Raw genomic sequence first — 18,347 nt, 5'->3', positions numbered from 1 at the left:
CACACACATGCATACATCAAATCAGGAATTTGATTCCAAATTTACAAAATAATCGGGTCTTATCTTTCGAAATCCTACCTATCAAGACCTAATTTAAATCTTATTCATTCCATAAATTCTTGCCTGTTCTTATCCCCTGAACAGCAGAAAATTATTTTTCTCTGTTTTTATAACTCACTTTGTTTTAACCTACTTACTACATTCTTATTGTAAAATGCAGCACACACAAAGGCACTGAGATGAAGGAGCATGTGGCTTTGCCGCTTACTAACAGTTCAACACCATGAAGGTACACAATGCATTTGAGTTTTATCTCTTGTCTGTTAGAGTGGTGATAATGCCTACCTTTCCTGGATGTTAGGAACCAGTGAGTGAATGGATGCAAAGCTATTTGCATGTCAGGAAGCCTATGCACATATTGGTACTTAAGGAACTAGTTTTGGGGTTTGAAGACCAGGTTTCTAAATCCCTGTCTGCCATTTGGTAATTCATGGTCTGGCAGTGGGTGAATTACTGTTCTTCCTTGGGCATGTTGTGTGTGGTGTGTTAGTTTTCTTTCATTGTTATGACAAATTATCACAAACAGAGTGACTTAATACAAATTAATATCTTACAGTTCTGTAGGTCACAGCTAGAGTGGGCCTGTTTGGTTTCTCTGCACTGAATGTCATAAGGCCAAAAATGAGCTGCCGGCTGGCCCAGGTTCTTATCTGGCTCCAGGGGAGGATCTGTTTTACAAGTTCATTCAGGTTGTTGGCAAAATGCAGTTCCTTGTCAACTGTAGGACTAAGGTCTCCATTTCCTCGCTGTCAGCCAGGAGACTCTCTGTTTCTGAAGACCAGCTGCATTCTTCCTCATATTGTTCCCTCCATTTTCTTTTCATTCATTCAGACAAGTAAAACGTGTATAAATTTATGATGTACACATTTTGAAATATGTATCCATTGTGGAATGCTAACTTCAGCTAATCACCGTATGTTACCTCACCTACTTATTATTTATTGTATGGGGAGCCCTTAAAATGTACTTTCCTAGCAGTTTTCAATACAGTGTTCTTAACTATAGTCACCATGTTGTACTACTCTCTTAAAAATATGGAATGTAGCCTGGCCAACATGGCAAAACCCCATCTCTATTAAAAATACAAAAATTGGCCAGACATGGTGGTGTGTACCTGAAATCACAGCTTCTTGGGAAGATAAGGCAGGAGAATGGCCTAAACCCAGGAGACAGAGGTTGCAATGAGCCAAGATCGAGCCACTGCACTCCACCTTGTGTGACAGAGCGAGACCCTGTCTCTCACTATATATATATTTGGAATGTTTCATGAATTTGCATGTGAACCTTGCAGAGGGGCCATGCTAATCTTCTCCGTGTTTTTTCAGTGTTCATACGTGTTGCCAAAGCAAGAACTGAACAGTCCCTCCTTTTTCAAACCAGCAACTTCACATGGAGTTCTGTTCAGCTGAATCTCTGATTTTCTCTTCTGCTGCATGTCTTCTGCCCCAAGCTGAAGAATGTTCTTTGCATTTAAGGGCTCGCTTATTAAATTTGCCCCACCTGGGTAATCCAGGTTGATCTTTATTTTAAGGTCAACTTAATTGTTCTTAAGTAACTTTCATCTTACCTGCCAACTCCCTTTGCCATGTAAAATAATATATGCACATGTCTGGAGATTACTGCATGGCCATATTTGGGGTAGGGTGGTTGTTCACTCTGCTTACCACTTTTGGTACTATGTATGAGTACAGTATGTGAGGGTAAGCATAGTCACTTGCATACATAAAGCTAGTCAGCTGTGAGTGGTAAATCATGTGGTCTTGATATGGTTAGCCTCTGTGTCCTCACCCAAATCTCGGTTAGAATTGTAATCCTCGTAATTCCCACAATCCCCATGTGTAGAGAGAGAGAACAGGTGGAGGTAATTGAATCATGGCGGCAGATTTCCCCATGCTGTTCTCATGATAGTGGGTTCTTACAAGATCTGATGGTTTTACAAGGGACTCTTCCCCTCTCACTCGGCACTTCTTCATGCTGCCTTGTGAAGAAGGTGCCTTGCTTTCCCTTTACCTTCTGCCATGATTGTAGGTTTTCTGAGGCCTCCCCAGCCATGCTGAACTGTGAGTCAATGAGATCTCTTTGCTTTATAAATTGCCCCATCTCCAGCAGTTGTTTATAGCAGTATGAAAACAGATGAATACAGGTGTAAGTTAAGTGGATGCACTTTGGTCAAGAGTATGCTGAGGCAGACATCTGAGTCTGCATGACTCAGTGAATTTAGAGACAGGCACATACTCCACTTGTTATATAACCTGTTTGTGTAAATTCATACTTGGTTTGGGCCACTATTGTCTGTAAAAGATATAACTGCCCTGCTGATGCTGTACCGGTGCTCATGCCCAGAGAAACAGTGGGCAGCCAGGACACAGCTCGGCCCACTCATGCCCAGAGAGAAAGAGTTAAACTGCTCATCCTGAAGGCAGGTAGAGCTGGCCACACAGGTAAGTGTGGGAGCAGCTGGCTCAAGCAGCTGAGATAGAGCAGACAGTGTAAGAGAGCTGCTGATGAGAAAGCTGCTGAATAAAGCTGTATTTCACCTTCCTACGATCCCCTGAGTGTTCTTTCAGCTATTTGCCATTCATCCACCCACTCCCCTCAGAGCTCAGCATGGGCTAGAACTTGAACCTGGACCTAACAACAGGCCTGTTGCTATGATTTATGTTCAACAAACATAAACTGTTTCCCAAGAAATATTTTGTGCCTCGGGTTACTGGTAAGAGTAACCTAAATCAAAATAAGCTAGGTTGATAGTTATACAGTAGTTCCTTTGTATAGCAACTCTTAGTTTATGCAAATAAACAGATAAGGCAAGCAAACATGCTGTATCTACATGTAAGGATTATTGATAAATAAAAAGTGTATTCTATTCTTTCTTAGGACTTTCGTTGAGGCCTTTGATAAACTACCTTTATTTCAATTCCATTATTGTTCCTATTTTTAAAATAAATATTCCAGGTTCAATAGGGGTATTTAAAGTGCCCAATGTTGTAAGACTACTGAAAAACATTTTGTTCTTGTTGTTGTTGTTTTTGAGAAGGAGTCTTGCTCTGTCACCAAGGCTGGAATGCAGTGGCGCAATCTTGGCTTACTGTAACTCGCCTCCTGGGTTCAAGCGATTCTCCTGCCTCAGCCTTCCATGTAGCTGGGATTATAGGTGCATGCCACCACATCTGGCTGATTTTTATATTTTTAGTAGAGATGGGGCTTCACCATGTTGGCCAGGCTGTTCTTGAACTTCTGACCTCGAGTTCAAGACCTCGAGATCTGTTCACCTTGGCCTCCCAAAGTGCTGGGGTTACAGGTGTGAGCCACCATGTTCGGACAGACTACTGAAAATCTTGAACGAAAAATAATTCTAATCTGTGTTTATTCTCCCTGTATCTTAGCAGGTATAGTGTAAAAGGAGCAAAAACTCTGGAGCCAGACTCCCTGAATTTGATTTCTGTCTCTGACATTTATGTGTCCAGTGATCTTGGGCAAGTGACTTAACCTCACTGTACCTCAGTTTTGTCATCTGTTAAATGAAGGTAAAAATAGACCCAACTTTGTGGAGTTATTATTGAGGATTAAATTAAATGTGTTGATATATGTAAAGTGCCTGTAACTATAACTAGTACATAGTGCTCTGTGAATCCTAGGAGTATTATTCTAATCAAACAATATGCTTTAACCATTGTCTCAACTAAGGCTATTTTGTTCCCCAGAGTACATTTGCCAGTGTTTGGAAATAAGGGTTGTCACATCTGGAGGGTAAGATACAGACATCTAGTGTTTCCAGGCCAGGGATACTGCTCAGCGTCCAATAATGCACAGGGCTGCCCGCCCCAACCCCCAAACACAGACTTATCCAGCCTGAATGCTGGTAGTGTCAAGATTAAAAACCCCTGTTTTAAACTAGTGGTCTTTTATGTTTTTAGTAACAACTTCATTTGAAAATAAAATACTCATGTATCATGAGTGACTTTTATCAATGAGGATATTCATGACAGAGCCATAGGGCTCCAAGTTCTACAATAAAGTGAAAAGTAGAAAAATTTTCTGGTGATTTAAAAAAAATAGCTATCATAGGAAAAGAATGTGCTCAACTTCTAGAATATATAATTAAAGATAAGAAATACTCAGAAATACTCAGGTCCTGTGAATCATTGAATGGGATTTCTCATTTTCTAATTTCCCAGTAAGGTTCTTCTGGAGATTATAAGGAAAGAAATTAAAGTTGACCCTTGAACAATGCAGGGATTGGGGCCCCAACCCTTCATGCAGATGAAACCATGCATATAACTTTCAATTCCCCCCAGACTTAACTACTCTTAGCCTACTGCTGACCAGAAGTCTTACTGACTAAACATAAACAGTCAGTTAACGAATATTTTGTATGTTATATGTATGGTATACTGTATTGTTACTACAAAGTAAGCTATAGAAAAGAAAATGTTATTAAGAAAATTATGAGAAAAGAGATTTACTGTTCGTCAGATGGAAGTGAGTCATCATAAAGGTCTTGATTCCTTATTGTCTTCATGTTGAATAGGCGGAGGAGGAGGAAGAGGAGAGGTGTTCTTGCTGTCTCAAGCAGAGGTGGAAGAAAATCTAAGTAGAAGCTGTACTTGGATTTGGAAACGACTCTTACTATGTATGTTGAAATACAGTGAGCATTAAGATAACTGTGCATTATAGTTGCTCATGTAGAATTTACCTATATTGTAGTAGCGGTAAATTTTGCAAGGCCCAAAATTTTTTTTGCCACTGTCATTTTTATTTCTGAATATTATATAAAGCTTACGTGTTTGCCCTCTTCACTCCTTCTCATCCCATAGGCATGTTGAATAATTTAGAATTTAGGGTATCCTTCAACTACTTATTTCTCCACTACCTCTCCTATCAATTGTAGCTGTTTGATTTGTCTATACAATACTCTGTAGGACTCTCTGAGATGCTATTCATTCTCCTGGCTACAGAATTTGTCCTTTTGATGATAGATCAGTTAATCATGAACACCTGCATTAGCATAGGGTGCAGAAGCTAATTAGACTGACTTCCTGGATTGGGTAGGAAAGAACCTGGGCACGATCCTATACCTTCCACTGTCTTCACCTACTTGGAGAAACTTAGAGTCGCAAGACACAAACAAAAATAACCTGCGATTGTTCATCATTAAGATTAAGAAGAACACTGACAGAGACGGATCCAAGATGGCCAATTACAAACAGCTCAGGATTGCAATTCCCAGTGAAAGCTCAGAGGGTGAGTGGACGCCACATTTCCAGACGGATTTTTATTGCCCACAGACCAGGAGATTCCCAGGTGGAGAAGCCCCATGGGTCACCAGTGCAGCTGTTTTGGCCGGCACAGCTGTTTTCAGCAGCGCCCCAGCACAACAGTTCTCCATACAAAATACACGAGTCCAGGCACCATTTTAGCTGGTGATTGGAGCTGCAAAAAGACAGAGTCACCCATTCAACTGATAGAAAAAGGTACTGAAACAGGGAGCCAGGCCACGAGATTCCCAGGCAAAAAAGCACCCAGAATCTCAGCACAGCTGTTTCAGCCGGCGCAGTAGGTCACCACATGGGAAATCACACAGATCCTGGTGCCTTTTCAACAGGTGACTGGAACACCAAGGAGACAGTCAACCGTTCAATTTAAAAAAAAAAAAGGCTCTGAGACAGGGAGCCAGATGATCAGGCTCAGCTGGTCCCACCCCCACAAAAAAACATCAATCTGAAATGCTTTGGATTGAGAGTTTCACAGCAAGCACAGCTGATCCCAGGATGGTCTAGCTCTGTGGGGGAGGGGCATGAACCATTATTGAGGCACTCCACCACTACGGAAGTAGTTCACCATTGCTGAGGCAGCCTGCCATTGCCCAAGCAGCCTACCATTACAGGGACAGTCCGCCATTACAGAGGTTGGCCGCCACTGCTGAGGCAGTTCTAACTATATCCACATAAACAGGACTGCAGGGAAGTTCACACGGCAGCTGAGCGGAGCCCACACCAGCTCAGCAAAGCCTCTGCAGCAGACAGTGAATAGGCTGCCTCCTTGCTGGGCAGGGCAGCCCTGAAAAAATGCAGCAGCAAAACAGAAACTCATAAATAAAGCCCTAACTCCCTGGGACAGAGCACCTGGGGGAAAAAAGGGGGGATTAATGAGTTCTGCTGCAGCAGACTTAAACATACCAGCCCAGCAGCTTTGAATGAACAACAGAGCTCACAGCTCAGCACTTGAGCTCCTATAAAAGACAGACTGTCTCCTCAAGCAGCTCCCTGACCCCGGTATATCCGAAGAGTCACCTCATAAAGGAGAGCTCAGACTGACATCAGGCGGATATCCTTCAGGGACCAAGATAGCAGAAGAAGAAACTGGCAGCAACTCTTATTGTTCTGCAGCCACTGCAGGTGATCCCCAGGTAAGCAGAGCCTGGAGTGGACCTCAGCAGTCTTACAGCAGAGGGGATTGACTGGTAGAAGGAAAATTAAGAAACAGAAAGAAATAACTTCATCATCAACAAACTGGATGTCCACTCAGAGACCCAATATGAGAGTCAACAACTACAAAGACGACAGGTGGATAAATCCACAAAGATGGGAAGAAACCAGTGCAAAAAGGATGAAAACACCCAAAATCAGAACACCTCTCCTCCTACAAGGGATCACAACTCCTCACCAGCAAGGGAACAAGGCTGGATGGAGAATGAGTGTGATGAATAGACAGAATCAGGCTTCAGAAGGTGGGTAATAAGAAACTTCTGTGAGCTAAAAGAACATGTTCTAACCAAATGCAAAGAAACTAAGAACGTTGAAGAAAGATTTGATGAAATGCTAATGAGAATAAACAACTTAGAGAGGAATATAAGTGAATTGATGGAGCTGAAAAACATAACACGAGAACTTCGTGAAGCATACACAAATTTCAACAGCCGAATTGACCAAGCAGAAGAAAGGATATCAGAAGTCAAAGATGAACTCAATCAAATAAAATGAGAAGGCAAGATTAGAGAAAAAAGGGTAAAAAAGAATGAACAAAGTCTCCAAGAAATATGGGACTATGTGAAAAGACCTAATCTATGATTGATAGGTGTGCCTGAATGTGACAGAGAGAATGAATCCAAGCTGGAAAATACTTTTCAAGATATTATCCAGGAAAACTTCCCCAACCTAGCAAGGCAGGCCAATATTCAAGTCCAGGAAATACAGAGAACACCACAAAGATATTCCTCAAGAAGAACAACTCCAAGGCACATAATCATCAGATTCATCAGGGTTGAAACGAAGGATAAAATGCTAAGGGCAGCCAGAGAGAAAGGTTGGGTTACCCACAAAGGGATGCCCATCAGACTCACAGCAGATCTCTCAGCAGAAACCCTACAAGCCAGAAGAGAGTGGGGGCCAATATTCAACATCCTTAAAGAAAAGAACTTTCAACCCAGAATTTCATATCCAGCCAAACTAAGCTTCATAAGTGAAGGAAAAATAAAATCTTTTATGAACAAGCAAGTACTCAGAGATTTCATCACCACCAGGCCTGCTTTATAAGAGCTCCTGAAAGAGGCACTACACATAGAAAGGAACAACCAGTACCAGCCACTCGAAAAACATACCAAATGGTAAACAGCATCAACACAATGAAGAAACTGCATCAACTAATGGGCAAAACAGCCAGCTAGCATCAAAATGGCAGGATCAAATCCACACATAACAATATTAACCCTAAATGTAAATGGGCTAAATGCACCAATCAAAAGACACAGACTGGCAAATTGGATGAAAAGCCAAAACCCGTTGGTGTGCTGTATCCAGGAAACCCATCTCACAGGCAAGGATACACAAAGGCTCAAAATAAAGGGATGAAGGAAGATTTACCAAGCAAATGGAGAGCAAAAAAAAGCAGGAGTTGCATTTCTCATCTCTGATAAAATAGACTTTTAACCAACAAAGATCGAAAGAGACAAAGAAGGACATTACATAATGGTAAAAGGATCAATGCAACAAGAAGAGCTAAAGATTCTAAATATATATGCACCCAATACAGGAGCACCCAGATACATAAAGCAAGTTCTTAATGACTTACAAAGAGACTTAGACTCCCACACAATAATAGTGGGAGACTTTAACAACCCGTTATCAATATTAGACACATCAACGAGATAGAAAATTAACAAGGACCTGAACTCAGACCTGTACCAAGCACACCTAATAGACATTTACAGAACTCTCCACCCCAAATCCACAGAATATACATTCTTCTCAGCACATCACACCTACTCTAAAATTGACCACATGATTGGAAGTAAATCACTCCTCAGCAAATGCAAAAGAATGGAAATTATAACAAACAGTCTCTCAGACCACAGTGCAATGAAGTTAGAACTCAGAACTCAGAAACTAACTCAGAACCACACAGCTTCATCGAAACTGAACAACTGGCTTTTGAATGTCGACTGGATAAATGATGAAATGAAGGCAGAAATAAAGATGTTCTTCAAAACCAACAAGAATGAAGACACAACATATCAGAATCTCTGGGACACATTTAAAGCAGTGTCTACAGGAAAATATATAGCCCACATGAGAAGCAAGAAAAGTTCTAAGATCAACACCGTATCATCAAAATTGAAAGAGCTAGAAGAGCAAGACCAAAAAAACTCAAAACCTAGCAGAAGACAAGAAATAACTAAGATCAGAGCAGAACTGAAGGAGACAAAGACACAAAAAACCCTTCAAGAAGTCAATTAATCCAGGAGCTTGTTTTTCAAAAAGATCAACAAAATAACAGACCACTAGCCAGATTAATAAAAAAGAAAAGAGAGAAGAATCAAATAGATTCAATAAAAAATGATAAAGGGGATATCACCACAGATTCCACAGAAATACAAACCATCATCAGAGATTATTACAAACATCTATATGCACATAAACTAGTAAACCTGGAAGAAACGGATGAATTCCTGGACACCTGCATTCTCCCAAGCCTAAACCAGGAAGAAGCCGAAACCCTGAATAGACCAATAACAAGGTCTGAAGTTGAGGCAGCAATTAAGAGCCTACCACCCAAAAAAAAAGCCCAGGTCCAGACAGATTCACAGCCTAATTCTACCAGACATACAAAGAAGAGCTGGTACCATTCCTTCTGAACTATTCCAAACAATCCAAAAAGAGGGAATCCTTCCCAAATCATTTTATGAGACCAGCATCATCCTGATACCAAAACCTGGAAGAGACTCAACAAGAAAAGAAAACTTCAGGCCAATATGCAGGATGAACATAGATGCAGAAATCTTCAATAAAATACTGGCAAACCGATTGCAACAGCACATCAAAAAGCTTATCCACCATGAACAAGTAGGCCTCATTCCAGCAATGCAACGCTGGTTCAACATACACAAGTCACCACATAAACGTAATTCACCACATAAACAGAACCAAAGTCAAAAACCACATGATTATCTCAATTGATGCAGAGAAAGCCTTTGACAAAATTCAACAGCCCTTTATGCTAAAAATCCTCTATAAACTAGGTATTGGCAGAATGTATCTCAAAATAATAAAAGCTATTTATGACAAACCAACAGCCAATATCATACTGAATGGGCAAAAACTGGAAGCATTCCCTTTGAAATCTGGCACTAGACAAGGATGCCCTCTCTCACCACTCCTATTCAATATAGTATTGGAAGTTCTAGCCAGAGCAATCAGGCAAGAAAAAGAAATAAAGGTTATTCAAATAGGAAAGGAGGAAGTCAAATTGTCTCTATTTGCAGACGACATGATTGTATATCTAGAAACCCCATCGTCTCAGCCCAAAATCTCCTGAAACTGATAAGCAACTTCAGCAAAGTCTCAGGATACAAAATCAATGTGAAAAAATTGCAAGCATTCCCATACAACAATAACAGACTTAAAGAGAGCCACATCAAGAACAAACTGCCATTCACAATTGCTACAAAGAGAATAAAATACCTGGGAATACAACTAACAAAGGATGTAAAGGACCTCTTCAAGGAGAACTACAAACCACTGCTCAATGAAATAAGAGAGGACACAAACAGATGGAGAAACATTCCATGTTCATGGTTAGGAAGAATCAATATTATGAAAATGGCCATACTACCCAAAGTAATTTACAGAGTCAATGCTATCCCCTTCAAGCTACCAATGACCTTCTTCACAGAACTGGAAAAAACCACCTTGAACTTCATATGGAACCAAAAGAGAGCCCACATAGCCAAGTCAATTCTAAGCAAAAAAAAAAAACAAAGCGGGAGGCATCACACTACCAGGCTTCAAACTATACTACAAGGCTACAGTAATCAAAACAGCATGGTACTGATGCCAAAACAGAGATATAGACCAATGGATCAGAACAGAGGCCTCAGAGGCAACACCACACATCTACAAACATCTGATCTTTGACAAATCTGACAAAAACAAGCAAAGGGGAAAGGAGTCCCTGTTTAACAAATGGTGTTGGGAAAACTGGCTAGCCATGTGCAGAAAGCAGAAACTGGACCCCTTCCTGACACCTTACACTAAACTTAACTCCAGATGGATTAAAGACTTAAACATAAGACCTAATATCATAAAAAACATAGAAGAAAACCTAGGCGAAACCATTCAGGACATAGGTGAAAGCAAGGACTTCATGACCAAAACACCAAAAGCATTGGCAACAAAAGCCAAAATAGACAAATGGGTCTTAATCAAACTCCACAGTTTCTGCACAGCAAAAGAAACAGTTATTAGAATGAATCAGCAACCAACAGAATGGGAAAAAAATTTTGCAATCTACCCATCTGACAAAGGGCTGATATCCAGAATCTACAAAGAACTAAAACAGATTTACAAGAAAAAAACAAACAAGCCCATTCAAAAGTGGGCAAAGGACATGAACAGCCACTTTACAAAAGAAGATATACATGAGGCCAACAAACATATGAAAAAATGCTCATCATCACTGTTCATAGGGAAATGCAAATCAAAACTACATTGAGATACCACCTCACGCCAGTTAGAATGGCAATCATTAAAAAACCTAAAGACAACAGATGCTGGAGAAGATGTGGAGAAATAGGAACACTTTTACACTGTTGGTGGGAGTGTAAATTAGTTCAACCATTGTGGAAGACAGTGTGGCAATTCCTCAAGGACCTAGACATAGAAATTCCATTTGACCCAGCAATTCCATTACTGGGTATATATCCAAAGGATTATAAATCGTTCTACTGTAAGGACACATGCACACGAATGTTCACTGCAGCACTGTTTACAATAGCAAAGACCTGGAATCAACCCAAATGCCCATCGATGATAGACTGAACAGGGAAAATGTGGCACATATACACCGTGGAATATTATGCAACCATCAAAAATGATGAGTTTGTGTCCTTTGTAGGGACATGGATGAACCTGGGAACCATCATTCTCAGCAAACTGACACAAGGACAGAAAAACACCGCATGTTCTCACTCATAGGTGGTTGTTGAACAATGAGAACACATGGACAGTAGGAGGGGAGCATCACACACTGGGGTCTGTTGGGGGGAAATAGGGGAGGGGCAGCGGGGGATGGGGAGTTGGGGAGTGATAGCATGGGAAGAAATGCCAGATATAGGTGATGGGGAGGAAGGCAGCACATCACACTGCCATGTGTGTACCTGTGCAACAATCTTGCATGTTCTTCACATGTACCCGAAAACCTAAAATGCAAAAAAAAGAACCCCGACACATTGGGCATCAATTAAGTCCTAAAAGTATTTGATAACTGATAATATTGTACAATTACTAAGTATTGGTAAAAATATATGAGATTGTGATCATATTAGAAATACATTTGTCTCATGGTATTTAACAAATTTGTGGCTCACATAATATGACAAAAGGAAAGTGTTAATTGTAGCGAAGATGATATCTACTCCATCCTTTTTGGATCCTTGAGTTACAACTTTAAATCTGTAGATATAAAGGGAAACACCCTGACTCTTTTTAAAAGGAAGAAACAAAACCTTTTTGATTTGGATCATGTCTGCCATATTTTTAAATTAGGGCTAGAACCTGGGAAAAGCAGTTTATAGCAGAACTACGTTTTGTAATGCGATCTTTTGTTCAACCTGACTAGTTTGTCTTTTTGACACTTTCTAAAGTGGTGGACCGGTACTAACTACTTCTTCACAGACTTTGTGATTAAGGGAGATCAGCTTTAAATGTAATTGGCATCGTTCAAGGGTTTGGGCAAAGTTCAGCCAGTTTTCTGTGATGTCAGCCTGTTAGAAAGGAAAACCTCTTCTGTCAGCCACCACCTTGCTTGAGCTTGATTGCATGCTGGGGCACCACATCTAAAATGCAGCTACATAGCAGTAGAAAACTAATTAAAGACTTTTGTCTACTTTGAAATGATTGTTACCCAAATCTTGGTCTGCTACTTCCTAATTCAGAGCCTTATGCTAAAGACATTTTTGGAAAAAACTCAACAGTTTTATCAGTGAAGTATGGGGAAATACTTAAGTCTCTTCATCAAGAATTAGTTGATCTGGGGAAGAGAGACTTGGATTACAGTGAATCAGTGTTTATATAGAACTGATTTTTATATATAACTGTTTTTATAGAATTTCTGTAAGCAGGACTGGTTGAGCAGCAAATAGCACACACAGGACCATGTTTCTTGCCTCATTTCAGTGTTCGTAGTGGCATTTTATTGTGGTAGTCTGGACCAGTGGCTAGAGGGTCCCAAAGACTAGAGATCATACTAGGTAGTTCCTTTACCTTGGTTACCATTAGTTCTGAGAATAGAATTGAGATCTGAGTCTGGATTCCAAAGAATACTGGCAAGGCATATCATAGTAGTGTTTGGTCTAAGCTGAGCAGAACCCAGTACCCAGAGGGTCAAGTCTGGGAGAGGAAAAAAAAGCAGAAATGGGACAAGAATGACAACACTTAGTAATGTGGATAAGATCATCACAGACATACAGCTGTGCACTGGTGAGTTCCTTATGGGCAAGAATTCAGTGTAGCATAGGCCATAGAGCTGTAGGTGCTCAAAATATTTGTGGAAGGAATGCACTGTTCTACCTGGCACAAAGCAACACAGAAATGGCATTTGGTCTGGAGAGTCTAGTACTGGGACAGGTTCCATCCTGCTGCCCAACTGGATCTCTTGGGGAATTTGCTTTCTACCTGGCTGAGGAAGGTGTGATCTGCTTCTTTCTGTGAGTTCTACAGGAGTGAGCCACCGTTAACAGAGAGCTGGAGCCCCTGGAACATTTTTACCATTGCTCAAAGTAAACATTTGCAGGACCAGGGGCAGTGGTTCATGCCTGTAATCCCAGCACATTGGGAGGCTGAGGTGGGTGAATCCCTTGAGGTTAGGAGTTCAAGACCAGCCTGGCAAACATGGCAATACCCCGTCTCTACTAAAAATATTAAAAATTAGCCAGGCATGGTGGTGCATCCCTGTAGTCCCACCTACTAGGGAAGCTGAGGCAGGAGAATTGCTTGAGCCCAGGAGGTTGAGGCTGCAGTGAACTGAGACTACACTACTGCACTCCAGCCTGGGAGACAGAGCATGACTATCTCTCAAAAGAAAAAAATTGCAGGCCATATTTTGAATCCGTTAGATTTCAGGACCTGGGTTCTTTGTCAGTGAAATTCAAAGGTGAGTAGTTAGTTGTTGGGAGAGTGACCTTCTGAGAACACCACCAAGGAATCAGGCGAGAGGGACAGATTCTTCATAAATCCTGGCAGAGCATGCTGGTAGAAGGTAAGATATCCTTCTAGTTTGGAGGAGCATTTTAAACAAGGATATTTTAAATCAAGTTAGAGAGTCCTAAGCCAAGGACAGCATTTTATATTCAGTACTGGGAAGGTATTTTTTGTCCACGGTAGAAGGTCATACTTCTCTGTTTGGAACAACAGTCTTGTTTCCAGAAATGAAGGATGTGGAATTCTAATATTGTTCAAACACTGAAAAGAAAACAGTGTGAGAGAGTCAGTTTATATGGAAATTGATGGTAGAAGATCACGAGTATACTAACCTGTTTTAAATAGATTTCATGTATTTATAATAAAACTTTGGAGAGAAAGTTGTATTCTTTCATATATATATATTTCAGGGTCAGAAATTTTATATTTGAAAAAGAGAAGTTGTAACTCAACTATGATACCCTGTAAAAGTAGGGAAAAATTAAACATTTCAAAAAGTAGTATCAGCTTGACTCACTAGAAGCACAGTGTTTAATACAATTTCTATTATAAAATATTTAACAAGAGCCCCTTTTCACAAAACTAAAGCTGTTTAATGTCATTAACAGAATGGTATATAATTATTGGAGTCATTCAGTTTTTACTAGCACAGTGGATAAATTACAGAAGATGTCTTAATATTTGAGGTTTTTACCAAAAAATATAGCCTTCTTTGATAACAATATTTACTTGAATGGTTTCTTTGATTTTGATCAAATAGTTTACTTTTTCAAACAAGGTGGAGAAAAACTCCTCAAATCATTCCATGATGTTGATATTTTCTGAGTGAATCCCGGAACCCTGACCACCTACCTCTTTTTTTTTTTTTTTTTTTTTGGTCAATCATTTGTGCCTTCCATTAAGCCCACATTGGTCTTTAAAACTTAATCAGAGGACTTGGCCTACTGTAAATTTTTTGGTAAATCTTACTGTTTATTATACTATTGTCTCTGTCAAACCTTTAGAGTAGGTTCAGCTACCAAATAATATTATAACAAATACTGTAGAGAAAAACTTCTATTTTTTCAAATTGGGGCAATGATACATAGTCCAGTTTTGAGCTGATCACTCCAGTTTAAAAAAAAAAAAAAGCAAAGGATAACTATTAGAATGCTAAATTCTTAGTGGTTGGTGATAGTTCAAACTTTAGTTTGACATTTAAACATAACTGGCTGGCTCCTCCTTCAGAGAAGATATCAGCCAGGCATGGTGGCTCACACCTGTAATCCCAGCACTTTGAAAGGCCGAGGCGGGTGGATCATGAGGTCAGGAGTTCGAGACCAACATGGCCAACATAGTGAAACATTATCTCTACTAAAAATGCAAAATATTAGCTGGTGTGGTTGCGGGCACCTATAGTCCCAGCTACTTGGGAGGCTGAGGCAGGAGAATCGCTTGAACCCGGGACATGGAGATTGCAGTGAGCCGAGATTGCACCATTCCACTGCAGCCTGGAGGACAGAGCAAGACTCCCTCTCAAAAACAAACAAAAAATACCACTGCAGTTCTCCTGGCTTTAATTCATTTATGACTGCAGGATAACCACTGCAACAGCGTATCTGCATGTGCCACATCTTTGTTCAAGGCAGAAGGAAGAGGGAAAGCAATGATACCCATTGACCTTTATAGATGTCCCATTGGCTGGAACTTTGACCAGTAGCCACTTCCAGCTGTGAAGAGGCTGAGAAAGAACATTAGGCTTTTGCAGTTGTCAGTTTCAGCCACAAGCAAGGGAAAAAGAAGTTTGATTGTGGGGTAAATATATCTATATTATCTGAAGTAGGTCTAATAAATATTCATATTTTTATTATTGTTATGCAGCTTTGTGTAGTCTTTTGGAATAATAAAATAATTTCACCTCTGCTGACAAATTTGATATTTTTTACTTCCTAAATTTATGGAGGTCTTTGCCCGATTTTTAAGCCATAAAATAGCTGAAGAAAATTGGAAGTCATTGCATTCAAAGCTTATATGAAGTAATGCAGTCTACTTTAACAGGTTGCCGAATCTGGCATATATTTAATGCTGTCCACTTGCCATCCAGCAGCAATAGAATGAATAATGGTTATCTGTTTTTTTACCTTTTTGAAGAAAAAAATCAGGCTGTATCAGATTTTAAAACCCTGCCAGAAAGGTTAGAATAATGCATTTGCAGGCCCAGGAAGGATTTTCTATCACTTATAAAATATCTCAGATGATCATCAGTCCATAGAAGATACGATTTTAGGGTGATAATACAGGCATATTAGATGTTAGTGCTTGCCTTAAAGATGGTACTATATCACATATAGTCTAAAATAATTATTTGCCATTTTAAGTGATAATCTTAGTAATGTAGAAATCTAGATGAAACCATAGTAGAGAGCTTTGAAAAATAACCCGTATCTCAGTACTTTTTTTCTGCATGTGCTTAATAAGAAATCTGATATTGCCATTTAGCAGCAATTTTTAGAGTATTATTAACATTTAAGCTAGTATATTGAGCAATAAGTCTCTTTTCAGTAGCACAAAATGAAATTATTAGAGTGTTCTTTTGGTGATGAAATATAATCCTCGATGAAACCAAGACTCATGCTTGTGAAATAACTTATGCAGGATGTCCAAGTAGAGATGAACAGATATCTTTCAAAGGAAGGGACTTTTAGCTATTAAAATACATGTAAAGCAAAGTTCTGTTTCAGTATATGTCAGGTAACTTTCTCTCTACAGGGTACCAGAAGTAACAGATACTCATATTTTCAATTTATTAATCTACCAGTACATTTAATGTTTCTCCCTGCATCTGCAAGGCTTTCAGAAGAAGAAAGATTGGCAACTGGTTTTGTATGTCATGTGTCTGAAAGTCTCACTCTTAAACATCAAATTTTTCCAGAATAATGAGATAGATAATAGAAACATACAAAGATGTATATCAACACCACACAAGTCACACTTTATTGGAAAGTTTATTTGGAAGGCAAGTTTCCTCCAGTTTTCATGGATCACACATTTGGCTCAGGACACTGTACAGGATAACATACTGTGGGCGTCAGACTCAGCCTGAATTCATAGCCAACCTCCACCACCAAGATTTGACATTGGGAAAATAATTTAACCTCTTGATTTCTTCATCTGTGAAATAAGACTCTCACTGGGGAGACTACCTTTTTTGCAGAGTGGTTGTAAGGGACTGAGAAGATAAATGCTCTGATGTGTAAGCGTTCAGTAAATGCTGACTGTTTTCATGACAAGGATAATAAGAAAATACCTTTTTGGGACCCACCAATTATGGCTTTTAAGTCTTGTAGAATCACTGGTTGCTACTTCAAGATTATACTTAGGAACCAGCATTTCTGGCAGTAGTACATAAGTATTACATTTCATAAGTAAAGTCCTTTTATATATTTTTATTATTGTTATGCCCAGATAATAATTTGTAAAAACGTTATCAGCAGTATGAAAAGATTACTCTCAAAATCTTACAAGATCATGGATTCTAGATGATAACAGATACTCCACTTATTAATAATGGACAATTTTAAGAACAGTTACTTCAGAAAGTTTTTTTTTTTTTTTTTTTTGGAAAAACAAATGTGACTTTTTTTTTTTGAGATGGAATCTCGCTCTGTTGCCTAGGTTGGAGTGCAATGGTGTGATCTTGCCTCACTGCAACCTCTGCCTCCTGGGTTCAAGTGATTCTCCTGCCTCAGCCTCCCAAGTAGCTGGGACTACAGGTGCCTACCACCACACCCAGCTAATTTTTTGTATTTTTAGTAGAGACAGGGTTTCACCTTGTTAGCCAGGATGGTCTCGATCTCCTGACCTTGTGATCTGCCTGCCTTAGCCTCCCCAAGTACTGAGATTACAGGCATGAGCCACCACACCCAGCCACAAATGTGACATTTTATGGCCAATCTATTTTTTATGAATTCTACCTTCAAATAATAACTTACAGAATTATAATTCATAATCCTTTATAAAATTGTGATTTCTGGCTTTTATTTAAAAAGGAAAATCTTATACTATACAACTCTCTTAACAGCTTTATTCATCATTGTGAAAACTTGGAAGCAACCAAGATGTTCCTCAGTAGGTAGATGGGTAATTAAACTGCAGTATATCCAGACAATGGAATGTTATTCAACAGTGAAAAGAAATATTATTCAACACTAAAATGAAATGAGCAATCAAGCCATAAAAGGGTATGGAGGTACCTTAAATGCATGTTACTAAGTGAAAGAAGTAACATGGCTACAATATTAAAATTGGCTACATATTTTATGATTCCAGTTATATGATATTTTGGATGAAACAAAACTATGCATACAGTAAATTACCAGGGGTTGGGGAGAGTTAGGGATGAATAGGCACAACGTAAAGGATTTTCGTGTCAGTGAAAATACTCTGTATGATATTATGATGGTAAATACATGCCATTGTAGAGTGTCAAAACACTGAAATATACCACACCAAGAATGAGCCTTAATGTAAATCATGGACTTTAGGTAGCAGTGATATGTCAGTGTAGGTCTATCAGTTGTAATAAATGTGGGACTCCGCTGTGTGATGTTGATA

The 18,347-nt window shown here is 39.5% G+C and overlaps 1 protein-coding gene and 1 non-coding gene across 3 annotated transcripts in view; one reads left to right on the top strand and one right to left on the bottom strand.

Moving 5' to 3' along the window:
* Positions 1-18,347, top strand: part of MAN1A1 (mannosidase alpha class 1A member 1) — a 183,108-nt gene that overhangs the window by 20,912 nt on the left and 143,849 nt on the right. The window contains exon 1 of one of the 2 annotated variants that reach the window (XM_054254374.2): positions 12,888-13,034. The exons of the other annotated variant lie outside the window; for it this stretch is intronic. Within the exon in view, the coding sequence (XP_054110349.1) occupies positions 12,996-13,034 (39 nt within the window). The 5' untranslated portion in view covers positions 12,888-12,995. Of the gene's footprint in view, positions 1-12,887; positions 13,035-18,347 lie in introns of those variants that run through there. 2 annotated transcript variants of the gene reach the window in all.
* LOC118153299 (U6 spliceosomal RNA) lies at positions 1,309-1,410 on the bottom strand. Its single transcript, XR_004742554.2, has one exon. It is a non-coding gene; the product is annotated as a U6 spliceosomal RNA (small nuclear RNA).

This window comes from Callithrix jacchus, chromosome 4 (genome assembly GCF_049354715.1).
Source record: "Callithrix jacchus isolate 240 chromosome 4, calJac240_pri, whole genome shotgun sequence".
Taxonomy (NCBI): domain Eukaryota; kingdom Metazoa; phylum Chordata; class Mammalia; order Primates; family Cebidae; genus Callithrix; species Callithrix jacchus.
This window is presented reverse-complemented; position numbering and strand designations above follow the sequence as displayed.